At 43.2% G+C, this 18,428-nt stretch overlaps 1 protein-coding gene and 1 long non-coding RNA gene across 8 annotated transcripts in view; one reads left to right on the top strand and one right to left on the bottom strand.

The window, feature by feature from the left end:
• Positions 1–4,393: 4,393 nt before the first annotated feature.
• LOC126508378 (uncharacterized) lies at positions 4,394–10,461 on the bottom strand. 2 transcript variants are annotated; one of them, XR_007593795.1, is made up of 4 exons: positions 10,324–10,461; positions 9,965–10,024; positions 8,937–8,986; positions 4,394–6,092 (listed from the first exon to the last, which is right to left on the bottom strand). It is a non-coding gene; the product is annotated as an uncharacterized lncRNA (long non-coding RNA). The 2 variants fall into 2 exon arrangements; XR_007593794.1 differs by lacking the exon at positions 10,324–10,461 and having other exon boundaries at positions 9,965–10,293.
• An 11-nt stretch (positions 10,462–10,472) lies between these two features.
• Arid4a (AT-rich interaction domain 4A) overlaps positions 10,473–18,428 on the top strand; it is a 91,612-nt gene continuing 83,656 nt past the window's right edge. For all 6 annotated transcript variants that reach the window (XR_007593788.1, XR_007593790.1, XR_007593789.1 and 3 more), the window contains exons 1-5: positions 10,473–10,618; positions 11,573–11,630; positions 13,593–13,703; positions 16,633–16,698; positions 17,998–18,088. Coding sequence is in view for 1 of the 6 variants with exons in the window: in XM_050153565.1 (XP_050009522.1) it covers positions 11,625–11,630; positions 13,593–13,703; positions 16,633–16,698; positions 17,998–18,088 (274 nt within the window). In the remaining 5 variants the exon portion in view is untranslated. The remainder of the gene's footprint in view (positions 10,619–11,572; positions 11,631–13,592; positions 13,704–16,632; positions 16,699–17,997; positions 18,089–18,428) is intronic.

Consider the following 18,428-nt stretch of genomic DNA (forward strand, 5'->3'; position numbering starts at 1 on the left):
TATCTGAAAAATATTAATAGGTGTAAACACCATGTCCATGAAACACTAAGTAAAATTTAATTTTGTGATGTATCTGAGGTCACAGCCAGTGAGTACAAGCTTTTGATTAGAATATGTAACACGTTTCTCAAATCCAGGGTTTCTGTGTTAGGGTGCATATTCAATCACTGTCTTGTGGAATTGTTGTAAAAATTCCGGGAATTAAATTTCAATACATTTACTTATTTGTGTGTGTGTGTGTGTGCGCGCACACACACACACACACACACACACACACACACACTTGCATCAGGTGAGGGGACAACCGACAGAAATCGGTTCCCTTTCTACCATGTGGACCAGACTAAGGATCAAATGCCTTAACCTGCTGAGCCATCTCACTGGTCCCAATTCTGGGAGTTTCTCAGGTAAGATTATTAATTTGTCTCTTTAGATCTGTGAGTTTGGACTAGAAACCTGATATTTTAACTTACTGCTCCATTCCTGGCATTCTCAATTTTCCTGGTTCTCAAGGCCAAACCCGGACCAATTAATTTTACAGCAACCAGGGAACAAGCAAATATCCTCATAAGACAAAATCCCACCCAGTTCCTACTACTAGGCCTAGTTTCATGCACAGAAGCATTATGGCATTGAGATAAAAAAAAAAAAAGCACTTAGGTGGTGTCCTAGTGTACCTTTTTTTTTTCTGTGATAAACATCAAACAAGCAACTTGGAAGGGAAATGAAGGAGTTAATGCAGTTTCTACTTTCAAGACACAGACCACTAAAAGGCAGGCAGGAATTCAAACAGGAAACCAGGAGGAATGCTGGCTCACTCTGGGTTATACTTAACTAGCTTTATAAAAATCACTGCCCAAGGGATTGAAATGCCTACAGTGGACTGGGCCCATCTATAGAAATTAGGAATTAAGAAAATTCCCCACAGACATGCCCATAGGCCATCCTGATGGAGGTAATTCTTTTTGGTTTGGAGCTAAGGTTTTTCATTTCTAGGTGACTCTAGGCTGTGTCAAGCTGACAAAAAAAGCTAACCAGCATAGATTCTCAGTTCAGTAACTTAACATACATGGCCTATACAATTACTGGCCAAAAAAAAAAAAAAAAAAAAAAACCCTGAGTCTTCACTAAATTTTTCTCAGAATTTACATTTAACAATAATAAAGATCTGCAAAATATCAGCTACCATAAAAAAAATCCCTTTGATAGCTAATTAAACATAGTATAGCAACTTTTATTTTTATTTTATTTTTTTTGAGTCAGTGTATTTCTGTGTATCTCTGGTTGTCCTGGAACTCATTCTGTAGACCAGGCTGGTATAGTAACTCTTTACCCCCAAGACAGGGTTTCTCTAGCTTTGGAGCCTGTCCTGGAACTCGCTCTGTTGACCAGGCTGACCTCGAACTCAGAACCAGGTTTGCCTCTGCCTTCTGAGTGCTGGGATTAAAGGTGTGCAGCCAGGCCAGTACTTTTATAAAAACAAGAAAGTCTAATAAAAATTCCTAACACCCCTAAATATTCTTGGATATGATGTAATCCTTCAAGTGGTTTCATTTTCAGTTGATTTATCAAGGCTGTTTTCTTTTGTCCTTTTAAACGTATAGATGGGGTGCATGTGTAGTCAGAGGCTCAAAACTAAAGCATTGCCCTTAGGAACAGCAGGATTTCGAGACAAGGTTTCCCATTGGCCTGGAGCTTACCAGTTCAACTAGAATGACTGGCCAGTAAACCTCAGCACTGTTTTATTTCCCCAATGAGGGATTTCAAGCACATGCTTCCTCAAGCTCCTAATAGTGAAAGTGTGACACTTAGGGCCTTGAATCCCCCCAAGTTGAAGGCCATCCTCTAAGCTATCTGGGCTCCAGTAGTCCTGAATTTGTGTGGGGGTATAAGCAACTTCCCTCATTCCATCAGTGATCTCCTCAATGACTTCTTCATCACTAATTTTAAGCAATAGTAGCCTAGGTTGAATTTTCCATAAACTGCTCCTTCAGAGGCAATAGCCTAAAGCCAAGTAATTTTAGTAAATGGCACTGCATTTTTGTTTGCTATCTGGCTAGAATATCAAGAAACCTTGCAGTTTCATTGGTTACAATCTCAAAAACGTCCCGTAACCTGATGTAATTTAAAATGGAACGGGAGTACTGTAGTCCCAAGCCCTGTCCATCCATATATGTGTTCTGGGGCTCATGAATCAGCCTTTCAATTCCTGACCTGTGAAGCTTGGGATTCGTGTTTTCCAGTCCTCATATGCCTGTATTCCTTACTGTTCACTCTATAGCAAATGACAGAAGAATGACCTAGGTGGTGGACACAAGGCCTCCACCAATTGGGATGAAGCACGATATAAACTGTTCTCTCACAGGAGCTTACCACCCCACTGTCTCAACTGTTCCAGCTGCCCAGGAGACTACTAGGCTGGGAAACAACACAGCACTTTGGGCTATTGACTTTTATTCCTTGGGCAGCTCCCAGCTTTGCCTCTTGGACCACTTTATGATTTCCTGGGACACTGAAGTACCCTCTGGTATTCCTAACCATGCAGAATGGCTAATCTTCTCGGGGTTGGTATAGCCTCTAAAAGTTCCACGATTTCCCTGGCACATTGTCTCTTTCCTCCAGAACTACCAGGCCCCTTTCATTATATAAGGCCCTGCGTACAGACTTAGAAGGCAGAGTCTGTATGTGCTTATCCCAGCAGCCAGCTCTCTATGCTCAAGTCCCCTTGCACAGGTTTAGCGACAGTGGCAGAATTAAGTGTTACTATAGCATAACCAGCAAAGGGTTCACCTTCCCTGACAGAGTTACTGCCATCAATGAAACAGTCTACAATGGCCTTTTTATGAGATCGATTGGGTTGGAGGGATGGCTCAGAGCCCTGTTCTTCCAGAGGTCCTGAGTTCAAATTCTCAGCATCCACATGGTGGCTCACAACCATCTCTAGTGGGTCTCATGCCCTCTTTCTGACATAGTCATAGAGCACTCCAATACATAAAGCAAGTAAGTAAAACTTACAAAAAAAAAAAAAAAGAAAAGAAAAAAAAAAGGGAGTTGGTCTATTAGGACTGGCTAGTTGGAAAAACTCCTCATTCAAGTCGTGCTCTGGTTGATCTGGCCCAACAGCAGTGGACTTGAGGGGTTTAAGTTTTGTAACACCTCCAAATGAAAGCCTTCCCTGGTGTCTGATGATCCTGTCAATACTGACTCTTAGATCCATCAAAGTCATTTCTTCCTGAGGCATCCAGATGTTTAAATCCTGGGACCTGGGCAAGTCTGTCAGTCTCTGCCACTAGCAAGCAGTATAACTGCTGTGACTGCTTGAAGGGCCAGCCCCAAAAAACAAGAGTCTAGTTGTTGGGACCCAAACATCTACGTCAAGAAGCCTACTATAGCACGAGGTGTTCATGCACATACAAAATGAAAGGCTACACCGTGTCCACCCCACGCCAGGCACTTTATTTAGTAAGGGCTTACTAGATGCCTTTAAAGACTCCTGGTTGAGATTTTCCCTACAGCAGTGGCTAAGAACCTTGAAGATCTTTGCAGAATAGTAGTACTGGTTGGGCCCCTGTGCTTTTAAACCTGAATGCATGAAGTTAAAGAGGCAGCTCTGGGATGGTTTCCAGTGAGAGACCCTAGTAGCCTCGGGAATATATGGCCTCAGATGGAGTTTCAGCTGCTGCAGGAGTGGATGGTGCAGGTGCTTATGGCACTCTGACAAGGGGCACAACTCTTCAGAACAGGCTTTTCAGGTTCTGGTCTACATTTTATCTTTGCTAGTCTGCTTTTTATAATTTTCCTCTAATCAGGCCTGCCATCACTAAATTGCAAAAAACTGCATATGTCTAGCCAACAGGGAACGGGTACCAAATCCCTATAACAACTCTGAACACATGAGAAGGGCAGGGAAGGAAAGAGGATGAACCTTTTCTCTATTCATTACTAGCCACACCCTCTTAGGGATGCTTTAAGTTCCTTAGTCTTAGAGGATCAGAGCTAGATATCTCAGCATTGGGACACCAGTAAGGCCATCCTAGACTGAGGACTGCAGGCAACTGGAGCTACTGCTTTGGCCTGTGTGGCCAAGTTCCTCGTCTGATTCATCCAAACATACTCACACATTTCCAGCCCACCATACTACTGTAGAAGTCCAACATGTATGTAACTACTTGAGCAAGTCCTGGGGTTCCAGGAAGTAGCCAGGCCCCTCTTCTGGTTCCTGGGACTTACCAGGTTTTGATGTACACCAGGGGTCTCTGCCCTGGCACAACAGGATGGACACCATGACTACACACCCTGGTGAAAAGGGAGGTGAAATAATCGTCACCAAATCCCAGGCAGAACCACCAAGAAATGTGGGATTCTGAACAAAGAGACGGGACACGAAGGCATCTTCAGTTAAACAGTTTTTTATTTGTGGTTGCACAGATTAGACTGAACTGTTTACAGCCTTTTGCATGATATTTGTTTCTTTGCCTTCCATATATGGCAACATATAATTTCATTGGCTATTTTAAAACCATAGGAGACTCTGAAAGAGTTAGACTGTAGAGGAAGCAAGGGCTAACGTACAAGTCACACACAGGTATTTTGGCAGAGACCACAGGGTGGTCTCCTTGTGCTTCCTCCAAGCTCTAGAGGAAGGCTAGCTAGCACGTGCTAAGAATAAGTGACTGTCGAGTGCTCAGCTCTGACAGCACATTCACAGAAAAGGCAGAAGGAATGTAAGCGCCAGAGGAAGCCAAGAGATAATGGAACACTGACCTAGCTGTTGTACCCTTGAACTCATGATAGCTAAGATTATCTGTACTCAATCTGAACAGGATTGGGTCTGTCAACATCCTGTTAAGGGAGAGGGTCTCGTGGGGTCTAGTTCCTCCCTGAGTATTTATAAAGAGTTAACACCTGATAGAGGGAGAAACATTTTCTTCAGGAGTGTACAGTCACTGGTAGGGTGCCCATATACTTGTCAGCAAAGCCAAGGAAACTTACTGAATGGGAGAGGAAAAAAACCTTGACCGCAGAGGGCAAATGCTCCATAGGATTCTCCTGTGCAGCTGAGTCTTACAACTCTGACATCACAGGCCTCCTAACTTTCCCAACCTTGTCTTTTGCCAGGCATCCTTTCCCAACTGGTCTACCATCTGAAACAGCTTTTCTCAATCACTCTTGCTCACAATCTTCCACTTAACTAGCCCTAGATCCTGCTTGCTTAAAGGAATGTTTCTTCAATGTCTCTGGAGCTGACTGTATACTGTATACTGAACCTCCACTGATCTTTCTTTCACCAGGAGCCATTATTTAAATCTTTAAAATAACCAGCTGGGCATGATGGTGCACGCCTTTCATCCCAGCACTCAGAAGGCTGCGGCAGTTCCAGGACATCCAGGGTTACACAGACAAATAATGTCTCGAAAAACAAAAAAAGAAAAAACTCTAATTGTTTAAATCTTTTGAAGTATTCAGATTACCTCTCCATGTTTAATTATATTATTTATTTTATTTACACTAAGCTTCCTGGGGATAGCTCTTTGGAGAAATGTCATTAAGTAACCCAGATCTGCTTTAATCCCTACCCTGCAATATGCTGTCATTCTAGTTCGAATTGCTTGTGAGTGAAAACTCTCATTCATGTGGTCATAAAACCAACAGCAAAGTCCAACAGGGCAAAAGATCATCCATGTAGATTCTAGAAAGAATGCTTTAAAATTACCAACAATAGCACCCGTTCTGGCTTTTGAGCCTAGAGCCTTGTGTATGTAAAGCATTCTTAAAATTAATACTGACATCCCTGGTGCCCAAAATAAAAGTCTGATTAAAATTATGTAATCCCCTCCAAAACTCAATCTTTTGGGAAGCAGCTATATTCAACCCAGTTTAATCAAATCTACTTCTCAACAAATACAAATAAACTGTCTTCTAAAAAGTTACACAAGTACACACACGCATACACATATAACATGGCCAGCCTCATTCACTTAAAGATGAAGTAAAATTACAAACCAGAACCAGAACTTTTCAGCACAAGTAACAAATCCTAGGTCTTCTAGAGCCGAAGCACCTGGGTTCTCCCCACAAAAGTCAGGGTCATTCTGAAAGACAAAGATTGCATTTTGAGCATGTTTCACCTTCGACCCAGAACATACACTGTCATTTTAAAAATTATTTTGCCTATGAACTCTCTTCACCAATACAAACTTTCTACATCATGCTATTTTAAATGAAGAGTAAAAGAATCAAGCAAAACACACAATGTTCAGTGTGCTGTGATAAAAATATTAACTGAAAGTGGAAGCAAGGAATCACAGGGTATGCCCAGGAATAGTTCCCACTACTTTGGATGCCGTGACAGGAGGTCTTCTGAGCTCTAGAATTCTGAGACTGGCCTCAGAAAAAAGTGAAACCCTATCGCAATTAAAAAAACAAAACCAAAAATCAACCAACCAAACAAAAAACCCAGCAATTGTAACGACGTAAGTGGGCAAACAATAACTAAATATCCAGGGCCGAGGAGATGATTTTGCAGGAAGGGGCTGCTAAGCCTGATGACTGAGATTGAGCCTTGGCGCCTACAAGGATGGAGATGGAGAGAACCCACTCTCCCAAAGCTGTCCTCCGACCACCCAGATACTATGGCACATGCACACCATTCCCTGAAATAAATTCTTAAAAAGCATAAAAGTGTTCAGTTAGAATACCATACAGGGCAGCTAATGACATTCTCACTGGAGTCTCTAAATGTCTTTCAAATCAGTTTATCCAGAGTTATTTCATTTACACATGACACAACAATTCAGTAAAGGTCTAGGGGCAAGCATGTTAATACATTCTTCTTTTGTTTTGGTTTCTGAGTCAAGATCTCATTAGGTAGCCTAGGATGGCCTCACGCCCTAGTCTCCAAAGTGCTGAACTACAGGGTTGCATTACCAGGCCCAGCTGATATATTCTTAACTGGGTTTTCTCCATCTTCATACTGTGTGTGAAGTGTATGACTGCGAGAACATGAGGCACCGAGGTACAAAAAATGATGTCAGGGGCCTTTTGTATCACTGTCTACTGTGTGTGAGAGACAGGCTTTCTGACTACAACTTTAAGCTCATTGACTGGCTGCAGTGGCAGGCCATCAAGGCCTCAGGGATCATCCTGCCTAGTCACTGAGCAATGGAGTTACAGGCATGCTCAACACACAGCTCTGTATCACTCACCCACTAGGCCATCTTCCCAGCCTCCAATCCATATAGTGTTAACAATCAAAAAACCGGTTAAATTGTAAGATTAAAAATTTGATCAAGAGAGGATGTGAAAACATTTTCACAATTACTTTTAGATACAGTATCTTATTGTTCCATATATTTTGTATACAAATATACATACAATTCATGTTTATACACACGTACTAGGTATACAGCTGTTACCCCTAGCAAACAGCTAATGAGTGTCAAGAAAGTGGGTGAGAAGTATGTTAATGGTTCTATAAGGCTACCAGAGCCCCGAGGTGAACCTACTCTTTGTGGGGAAATATTAAGGAAGCCTCTAAGGTAGTAACTAGTTTTTGTATACCCTGTCAGTTTCTGGGTAGCAAAATGTTTGAATGCAGTAACACTTCATGTACTGTAAAATAAAAAATTAGAAACTTTTAGGGATTATTCTTATGGTCCAAGAAATAATTTCCAGTTTACTGTTTGTACAGCATGAAGATGAGACATCTGTAGGGTTAGGAACTGCAGAACTAGCTAGTAGGGAGCTGAGGTGGGAAAGACTTCTGGGTCTAGGAGTACCGGGCCAGTTCAGGGAACAGAGGGAAACCTGGCCTAAGGAGGGAGGAATAAACAGAAGACTGCAGAGATTTTTTTGAGTTCTCACTTCTGAAAATCTATTCCAAAGAAGAGCCAGGGTTGTCAAAACCAAGAAGCCTCAAAATTTTAGCCATTGCTATTAGTTTTAGGCATTAACATTTTGTAAAACCCAAGGCTTATCACTAGCTACCACAGAAAACGAAACAGGAAAGCTCTCACAAATCAAGGTGCATCAGCTGACAGAACGTCTCACTGGAAGTCACCCGCCTGTCATGCTGCCCATGGGCCTGCATCCAGTCCCAGCACAAGCAAAACTTTAAGGCATGATTCATCTACCCCAGATATCCATGGAATGTGCTTTATAGGCAAACTACTTCTGAGGTTCCTAATTTTTTTCTTAATAAAAAGTAACAAGATGAATACAACTGTATCTTTAAGAATAAAATCATTTAAAAAAATCATTCCGAATCCTATGAATACAGAATAAACTTTAATAATTTGGTGGAGAAACTACAAGAGATTTTTACTTTATTCATCATTAATTTTCAAATGCACAATGAAGTAAATCATAATCTCTAAAACTGAATAGTGGAAATCTGTGTGTGATTACCACCAGAGAGGATCAGAAGTACAAAACAGAATAACCACAACAAAAAACCAAAAACCTTCACTCCTAAACACTCACTAATAGGACCTTTCTCAAAAGACTTTTCAAGAGAATATTCAGATTCTGACTTAAAACCCTGAATGTTTACAAGTCCGCTTATAATAGCTGGGCAGTGACCTGGTTAGGCTGAGGCAGGGAGATCAGGTCAAGGTCATCCTTGGCTACCTGGCTACTTAAAGGCCATGGCAAGATCCAGACCAGTTTGGACTACTGAAATCTTGTCTCAAAAAAAAAGTTCAGAAAGAACACCAGGAAAGGATGAACCTAAATACCTAGAATGGCTTTATCTCTGGATTTCATTCTAGTCTAACATCAGGAAGCTATATTAAACCAACTCGTTTGAAAGCCTGAACTAACAAAACCTTCCAACAACCACTCCTATTGTACATTTTTGTGGTAGTCTACAGAAAACCTTCTCAGCACACCCACTTTCCCAATTCACAAAAATTCAATATACATTAATACTCACTCACCTGTGGTACTCTGGGTTGTCACGGAGGTGTCTGTTGTCTTCAGCATAACTCTAGAAGAACAGAAATCCTCAATGAATTGGTTACTTGCTCTAGTTTTGAACATCACCAAAAACAAGCAGTAAGAGTTAGAACAGACACGACTAGGGCACTTAGGAAAACGACCGAAATACACCTGACAGCCTTAATAAATTTGAGAAAAATGGGTCATCAATAAAAAGTTGATCCGGCTTTAGTTAAGATGTCCTTTATTGGTCAAATTTAGTGTGGTTAACATTTTAGCATACAAGCTATTACTAGTAATCCCAACAGTTAAATTTTTTTTCTCATTTAACCAGACAAGGTGCTGACGAATAAGCCCACGTCTGTCGGGTCGGGAGAATCCTTTCATCTAAGAAAATTTCGGTCCTTCCAGAACCACTATTACTCAAAAAAACACAAACAAACAAAAAACACCCCAAACCAAAAACCCATAGCACTGGGCTCATGACAAGAGGCGCGTGTCGCAGCAGCAGCGTCTGTCCTGGCAGGTACATTCCTCAGCATTCCAAAAGCCAGAGCTTCCACGTTTCCTCATAGTTTCAGAGTTGGAGGAAATACCTTTACCCCCCACGCAGGACGTTTCTAGAAACCACACCTCCTCAGGGAGGCAGCCCTTGGGCCCCTGGTGACTAAAGACCGCGTGCCAGTTTTCAAACACATTTCAAAGGGAGGAAAAGCTTGTTCCGGGGGACGATGCCGGTCAACTTCGCCACCCGGAAAAACGGGGCGCAAAGGATCGGCTCAGAAAGCCACACGTGTGCCCCCGGCCTCGCCCCCTTCCTCCACCCCCCATCCCCGCCGCACCGCCGGACAGATGCTCCCATGGCTGCCCTCATTTCCGGTGCTCCCGGAGCTGCGCCACCCCCGAGGCCACCGGACACCCTGGAACCTTCAACAGACCTTTCGGAGGGCTCCGCGGCTCCATCACGCTTCGCTAGGCGTTGTTCTGGAGCGAATGGTAAGCTGGGGCCGTAGAGACACAAACCTACCGGACGGAGTCCGCTTCCTCGCCTCCAGACACAGAAAATGGGATAGAGCTGCGGCCGCTGCTGCCGGGACAAAATGGCGCCGGGAAACCGGCTAAGCGCAGGCGCCTAGGGAAGACCCGGCTCCGCCCCCGAGCTAAGCCCTGGCTGCAGTTCTGGATTCCGTTTCCATGGGACACACCACCGCCCAATCCTCGTGCGGAACTGCTCTTCCTGACCCCTCTGTTCTCCAATCAGTGCTCAGTCAAGCACATCCGGAGTCGGTTCTTCCAATCACTTTTCCGGACTCTCTTACTCAATCCCCTTTCCTCCAATAACGTGAGCGTCCGGACCCAGCCAATCAGAAGTGGACGATGTCCTACCTGCTGTTTTCCGCACCAATCATGGAAGTTTCACAGCCATATCCAATGAGAAAGGCAGACAGCGAGCTCCAATCCGAAGCTCTTCGGCGTCATGAGCAGCCAATAGGAGTTCGTGTAGAAGCGAGTCTGCTCAACAGCTTGTTATTTGGTGGATTGTGGCAGTAAATCGGGGCGAGTGGGGAACCCGGCGCAGGAACTGCCGCTGCGGCCGGGAGCGGTGCTTCCCGGACGGGGGCCCACGGCGGTCGGTAGGGCGGCGAACTGGAGAGCTGACAGCGCGCTGCACTCGCAGTAGGTGGGTGGGCAACGGGGCAGCGGGGGCCGCTGAATGGGCGAAGCGGCGGGAGCAGCTGCTGCCGTGATGGGGTCCCGGTGCAGTTGGGAGCTCCGCAGGCGGGGAGGGGGATGCAGGGCGGGCCGTGCCCGGAGTACCGGGCAGCGATCGGGTTCGGGAGCCGAGGCGGCAACTGCGGACACCGCCGCCTCGGTCGCCTCCCCGGGAAAATGGCTGTGGGGCTGGCCGCGCCGCTAAGTTTGCTCCAGGAGGAGCGGGCTGCCGGGGGGAACCGGCCCCCCAACTCCGCTGCGTGTCCTCGGCGGGGAACCGCGGCAGGACCGCGGGGGCTCGGGGCCCGCGCCTCTCCCGGGCTCTACAAAAAAGTTGAGGCGGGCACGGGAGGAGGCGGCCGCTGCGGCGGTGCGGCTCGCTCCCCTCCCACACCCTGTCCGGCCGCCTCCCCGCCCCGCGCCTCCCCCGCCGGGTCCCCCCGCGCTGGCCGCCGCACGCAGGCCGCCGCCTCTGCCCCCCGGGTGAAGGAGCGCTTCTCCTTCCTGACATGGTGCAGCGCGGAGGCAGGAGAGCAATGGCGCCGTGACACTCCGTTGCCGCCGCCGCGGGCCGGGCCGGGCCGGGCCGGGGCGGGCCAAGGGGGCCGAGCGGCGGAGGCGGGGCGCGCGCTAGAGTCGGGGCCCGGCGGGGCGCGGACTCGCGAGGCCGGGACGCGGGGTTCCGAGTGGTCGGCGAGGCGGGGGCGCAGTGGGCTGTCCGGCGGCTCAGGGGCGGGACACGCTGCCCTTTCGCGCGCGTGGGGCTCTGCTCCCTGCCTGCTGCGCAGCGGCCGCCCGACGGGGGTCTGCCTCCGGGCCGCGGTGCTGGGCCCCTCCCCGCCGGCATTTGTTTACTTTCTTTCCCTGTCGCACCCCGCCTTGGACTTATCCTTTGCCTCTCTTTCGCCTGCCTGGGCTCTAGGGACCGGGAAGAGAACTCGTGGAAGCTGGAACCCCACAGGTCACCAGTCAAGATGAAGGTAAGTGGAGCCAACTCTTCGCAGCCGTGTGCCCTGGATGATATCAGTCGCGAGGCGGCTGTTGTGGAATGGCAGCTTTTTGTAAACTCGAAATTGATTTCTTTACTAAGCAGCACTTTCAGGAAAATGACGTGTGAATGGGTGGTGTGTGTGTGTGTGTGTGTGTGTGTGTGTGTGTGTGTGTAAATGCAGGCTGTTCAGCCCTCTCTCTCTTTAGCAGTTAGCACTTTGGAAAAGGTCGGTGCAGCCTTTTCGATTCTCAAACACTTCCTGTGTTGGCAGCACCTTTCTAGAAGTAAAGCTTTTGTCCTGCTTTGGTTTCTTGGAGTCTTTTTGTTTTGCTCTTGCTTTCTTTAAAAAAAAAAAATACTTCCCCCTTTCCACAGCCAGTGCCATTTTCTAAAAGAAATGATGTGTATTTTGAGTAAGGGAGATAGTTCTGGATATTTCTTCTTCATATAAAGTAAATTCAGGTGATGACTGTGTTTAACCTGATTAGTTCAGTTTTCATAGTTTACCTCGTAAAACATGCATTTCATGGATAATTTTTTGAAGCATCTTACAAACGTCGCTGTCTGCTTGTTTAAAGGGAAAGGAAGCTTTCCTAACATTAGGATTCTGTGGCCCTTGGCTGTTTCTGGTCAGATACTTACTTGCCAAAAAGTATTCCTCTTCAGTTTGTATTCTTTTTAAGTGGACTGACGTCTCAAAGTACATGATCTATGTTGTTCTTACCGTTCTGTGTGCATATGTATGTTACATATAGGAAATACGTAGTTGCTTTTGTCTTTATTGGAGACTGTCCTGCAGCCCAGGCTGGCATGGAACTCGTGAGCGTCCTGCCTCTCTCCAAGGGCTGGAATGACAGGCATATACAACATACCTGATTGTTAAAGTATGTTACTTTGTGAAATTCTCAAACTTTCTCTCATTCTCTTGTTTTGGAGAGACAGAACTTCCTTTATTATTGCTTGAGAAAATGAAAAATTGTTTCTGACTTAAAAATATTTGGCTAAAGAAGTCTACGTTGATTTTTTTTTGCACTTACAATTTTAATTGAATTGTATAAATACATACAGCTTTTGAAATTGATAAAATGACAGCCCAAGATAGCAGTCATCTTTTACTGTGAAGGAATTGTAAATAGAGGTTTCTCATATGTTTCAATTCTGATCATGATCGGTTTTTTCTAAGTGGGTGTTTCTTACTAAAATCTCTTTAAGTATATTGAGAAGATTAATATTGTAAACTGGGTATGGTTGTAGTCTTATAGCTATCAGTTTATAAATTCATTCATTAGTTCAATGCAGACGTAAGCCTTTCAGATTGACAACCTCCAGCCAGTGCATTTTCTGGAAGAGTTTGCTTGCTCTGTTGTCTGTAGAGATACACTGTATCAAAAGATACTGCCTTAGCCAGGCTTGGTGGCCCTGGCTTGTCCCCAGATTTAGGAGTTAGAGACAGCCTGCTCCTTGTCTCAAAAGCAAGCAAAAGAAGATGTCGCATTCATGAAGTTGTCTCATTGAATGTTTATGTGTTTGTTAATATTAATTTTATAGCAATATTTCTTTTAAAACAGAATTACCTGAAGGCCCCAAATTAATAAAATTTATGAGACCATTAATATAAATACATTCCTTCTGTTTTCTTATCTTTCTGTTTCCTATATATTAAATTGTAACATTTTGCAAAACATCTTATATCTGAAAAAAATCATTTTTTTTCCTACCAAAAAAATGTTTCCAAGTGCAACTTTAAACATTTTACAGCATCTGGAAATGAATATATAAAATGAAATAGTGTTAATAAGGTGTCTGCTTTAGGAGTATTCCCTGAATTACCACTGTTAATATGCAAGTAATTTTAATGTTCCAGTGACTTTAAATGTAGACCCTTTGATGCTGTTGGTGGATGGGATAGGGGAGAACAGTAGTGACATCAGGATTTCCATTCTTTCCTCAGGCGGCAGATGAGCCTGCCTACCTGACAGTGGGAACTGACGTCAGTGCCAAGTACCGAGGAGCCTTCTGTGAGGCGAAGATCAAGACTGTGAAAAGGCTGGTGAAAGTCAAGGTACAACGCTGCAGACTCTTGAGACAGCCAAGACTTTCGTTGTTGTTGTCCCTAGAAAATAGACAGGTTTATTTGGGGTGCTGCGAGTGACAGAAGGCTGGGCTCCTGTCGAGAGTCACTCCTATCATGCAGCAGTTTCTTTAAGGACATTGAAGAGATTGCCAGGGAGAGATTGCAGTTTATCAGCCTTTCTGTGGAGTCAGTGCTGCAAGCAAGCGCCATTATATACTGAACTTACAAAGTGTATTGAGAATTGAAAAATAAAGGGCTCAAACTGAGAATTGATTCCAGAATATCAAAACACAAGCTGTGTTGTCTGAGTTGTTCCTGTTCGTGGTGATGCACTTATGCATTGCTCTCTCCTTGTTCCTAATCAGTGACAGTTTCAGTGATTAGGAAGAACAGTGTAGTAAAATTATGTTTTCAAGATAATGTTCAAAATAATTCCAGGAGTTGAGGTTGTGTGTCTGTCTGTCTGTGCCATTTTCAGACAAATTCTGGTGATCATCTTGCCTTTGCCTCCTGAATACTAATGACCACGATGAGCCACTATGCCTGGCCAGAAGGTTGATATGTATTCCTCTATAGAATTTGGAAATACAGAAGGAAATGTAGAGAAGGACAGGTGAATAAATACCTGTAATTTTTCAGAAATCTGTTAACATATTTTGTTTTTCTGTAGAAAATTTTCCAATCTATATTTTTTACTTTCTTGAGGTGGGGTCTTAGGTAGCCCAGAATGACCTCAAACTCCCTAAGTACCTGGGAATTACTTTGAACTTGATCCTCTTGCTTCCACCCTCAAGAATTAGAGGCATAAGGCACCACACCTGGTTTTTATGGTGCCGAGAATAGAACTCACATCCTCACTCATGCCAAGCTACCTTTACCACCTGAGCAACATCCCCATTCTGTGGTTCTCAGTGCCCTTCTAATGGAAATCCAAGAATATCTGTGTGTATATAAGTATTTTCAGCATTCTAGAGCCATAAAATATAGTTTAAGAAAGTCCTTGCTAGCACTCCAAATATTTTATTTTATTTCTTAAAGATTTATTTCTTATGTATAAAGTGTTCTGCCTGCATGCCAGAGGAGGGCACCAAATCTCATTAGGTGGTTGTGAACTACCATGTGGTTGCTGGGAATTGAACTCAGGACCTCTGGAAGAGCAGCTGGAGTTCTTAACCTCTGAGCCATCTCTCCAGCCCCCAAATATTTTCTGTAGGCTTCCATATTCTGTTGTAACTGTCATAACATTATTGTTACTATTGCTGTATCATGTATTACAGTTTGTTCTATGCCTTATTCAGTAACATCTCTGCTTTCTTATCAGAGTTAAATACCATAAGAAGCAGAAGACATCTGAAGAGTTTCTGCTCTTGATTCTTACAGTAGTACTCCTTATCTTGTGATCACTCAGTTTGTTGAGTGTGTGAGTGAATGAATGGATGAACGAATGAGTGAGCTAGAACATTGATTCTCCAATCATGGCTCCTAGCGCTGGAGCATTAGTCCTCCTAGGAACTCGTTCACGATGCAGATTCTCAGGACTGATCTCAAAGCTTCTGATTGGAACCATCTGCGGGTAGTTTCTGCCCAACCTTAAGGGTTGGGAACGTGACTGCTTCTTGCAGGCAACAGACTGAGCTATAGATCCGCTATCAAGCCAGTTCGGGTGCCATTTGATCTTTATTTCTTCTTCATTTCCTAAAGTCTTTTAACTGTGTAACCCATAAAATTGGACACTGAATATTTGAGAATCTTTGACAGTTTTAACCTTTAAAAAAATTATTGTGAATGGCTCAGTGGTTAATAGCTTTGCCTGCTCTTCCAAAGGTCCTGAGTTCAATTCCCGGCAACCACATGGTGGCTCACAACCATCTGTAATAAGGTCTGGTGCCCCCTTCTGGCCTGCAGACATGCACACAAACAGACTATTGTATACATAATAAATAAATAAATATTTAAAAAAATTATTGTGGCCGGGCGGTGGTGGTGCATGCCTTTAATCCCAGCACTCGGGAGGCAGAGGCAGGCGGATCTCTGTGAGGTCGAGACCAGCCTGGTCTACAAGAGTTAGTTCCAGGACAGGCTCCAAAACCACAGAGAAACCCTGTCTCGAAAAAACAAAAACAACAACAACAACAAAAAATTATTGTGACTCTCAGTTTATCTGAAATAATTCAGTGATTGTTTTAGAAAGGCTCATAATACACTTGTTACCTAGAATTTGAGTTACTTGGGGAATTGCTCTGCTGTGACTTTTTTTGTATGTTTGGTAGCCATGAGGAGCAAGAGTGTTGGAAAGGAATGCTTAATAGTGACTGAATTGCTTCTAAGTATCATAAGAAGTTTGTTTTGTTTTGTTTTGTTTGTTTTTTGAGACAGGATTTTTCTATGTGTAGTTCTGGCTATCCTAGAACTCATTCTGTAGACCAGGCTGGACTCAAACTCAGAGAGATCTGCCTGCCTCTCTCAGCCTCCCATGTACTGTGATTAATACAACACAGGCCTAACCTCATAAGGCTTAAAGACCACGAGAGCTGTTTTTAAGTAGGCAATAAAAAGTGAAGGGTTTTAAAAATATTTTGTGACAATCAAAACCTTTTATGACTTGATAAAATACACTAGAAGAAGTTTTACATCTTTGTAGTATCACTGGGTTATAAATCTATAGTTTGTTCATTTGGCAAGCAGTTATTAAATGGCTGTAATATGCACTGACACTTGCTGACTACCAGGGGGATAGTAATGAAAGAGGGCTCCAGCCCTCAAGGAGCTCACAGTTAATGAGAAAGAAAATTAACATAAATACAAGACACTGTAATAACTGTTACGCCAGAGGTAACCACAGGGTATTAAGGAGGCATCTGCAGTGTTACTACAGAGGCATTGTTTAAAAAGTAACTGAGATTGTTTTGTTTTCCAGGTATTGTTGAAACAGGATAACACAACACAGTTGGTGCAAGATGACCAAGTAAAGGGTCCCTTAAGAGTACGTATGTCGAACAGTTCAGAATCAGAAATAATGAACAACAGGCAAATGCCATAGTTTTTTAAACTTTCCATTTGTACATACACTTATGTTTTTATATAAATGTTTAATCAGAAAGCGAAATACAAATGATATAATAGTGTAAATTATGATACTACAATGATTGTATCTTTTAAGAGCATCAGACATAGCTGGATAACTTATTTATTCAATTTGTTTTTGTTTTGTTTTTAGTATGGTCTCTTAGCCTAGGCTGTCCTAACACTCTGTAGCATTCTGCCTCCTGAGTGCTGAGATTGCAGGTGTATAACACTGTGCTTGGCTGACAGAGCAATTTCATACATATGTTAGGATATGCTTTCGCTTACCTTTTGGTTTGAGATCATGGACTGATTACAAACATACATATGCATATATAGTTTGTTTGTTTTGAGACAGAGTCTCACTGTGTAGCCCTGGTTAGCCTGGTACTCAGTCTGTGAAACAGACTGAACTTGAATTCACAGAGAGATCTACCTGTGGGGCTGTGCTGCATGCTCAGCTTGAATATATTTCTTTGTGTTTTTTTGTTTTGTTTTGTTTTTTACATTTTTGCAATATTTAAGACGATGCCTGTGACATGCCATATATCATAAACTTTTCTTTTGATTTACCAGATAAAATATGCTTGTTTTATTATTCAATTTAATGAATAGCTATATTGTGTTTTCCATCCATTTCTGACTGTTTATGTAGTGAACCTTTGTTATGTCAAAGGACCACTTTTGTTAATAACCTGAAATACAGAGGTCTGGAAGCTGAAAGAAGGTTAACTGGTCCTTTCCCCTTTCTCTCTCTCTCTCTCTCTCTCTCTCTCTCTCTCTCTCTCTCTCTCTGTCTCTCTAACTGAGCCCTTTATCTAAAAGGTTTCTAGATATAAGTGTTGAATTCCATACTCAATATTTTGGTGAAAGAAAATAAAGTATTTTTATTGTCTTATGATTTGACATTTGTTATAGTTAAGCTTATTGAAGATTATCCAATATGATAAACAAACTCTGAAGTAAGATTTTTAGTCAGGATTTGAATCCTAGGTTCTGAAAATTATCTTTTTAATTTCTAAAATACAAGCATCAAGTCTCTTATTTACGCCAAAGAATTTGGCTCAGATTACATAATAAAGATATGAGTATCCTAACTGTTAATTCTCCTTTATTCTAGCTTATGCGCTTATCAAAAGCTTCTTACTCATGTAGTTGGTGGGAATGGTTTGATCTGTGTGTTTAAATCTTGTAAGAAAATTTGGGTTTCCTGTTTTAGGTCGGAGCTATTGTTGAAACAAGGACATCTGATGGATCCTTCCAGGAAGCTATTATCAGCAAGTTGACAGATGCTAGTTGGTATACCGTGGGTAAGTAGTAACTTTTCACATGGCGTTCACTGGAGGCGTGCATACCTCTTCCTTATACATACACTGATATGTGTGTTGGCAGAGAGCGCGCATGCTTTCCCGTGAACTTACTGCATATAGCTAGCTAAAATTGTAGTGATGTTCAGCTGGGGACACTTAGATAGCTTGGGCATTTATACTTTTTATCTAAGAATACTTCTGTTGTGGCCTACTTGAACATTATACCTTCCAGAAAGTCTGATGTTTTTCATTCCATGAGACAGTATTATAGTGTTATTTCTGTAATTGTTGTCAGGACTAAACAGAAGTCACTGCCACATGTCACACTGAAGATGATGTA

Source organism: Alexandromys fortis, unplaced genomic scaffold (genome assembly GCF_014885135.2).
Source record: "Alexandromys fortis isolate MF-2015 unplaced genomic scaffold, M_Fortis_MF-2015_v1.1 scaffold_82, whole genome shotgun sequence".
NCBI classification, from domain to species: domain Eukaryota; kingdom Metazoa; phylum Chordata; class Mammalia; order Rodentia; family Cricetidae; genus Alexandromys; species Alexandromys fortis.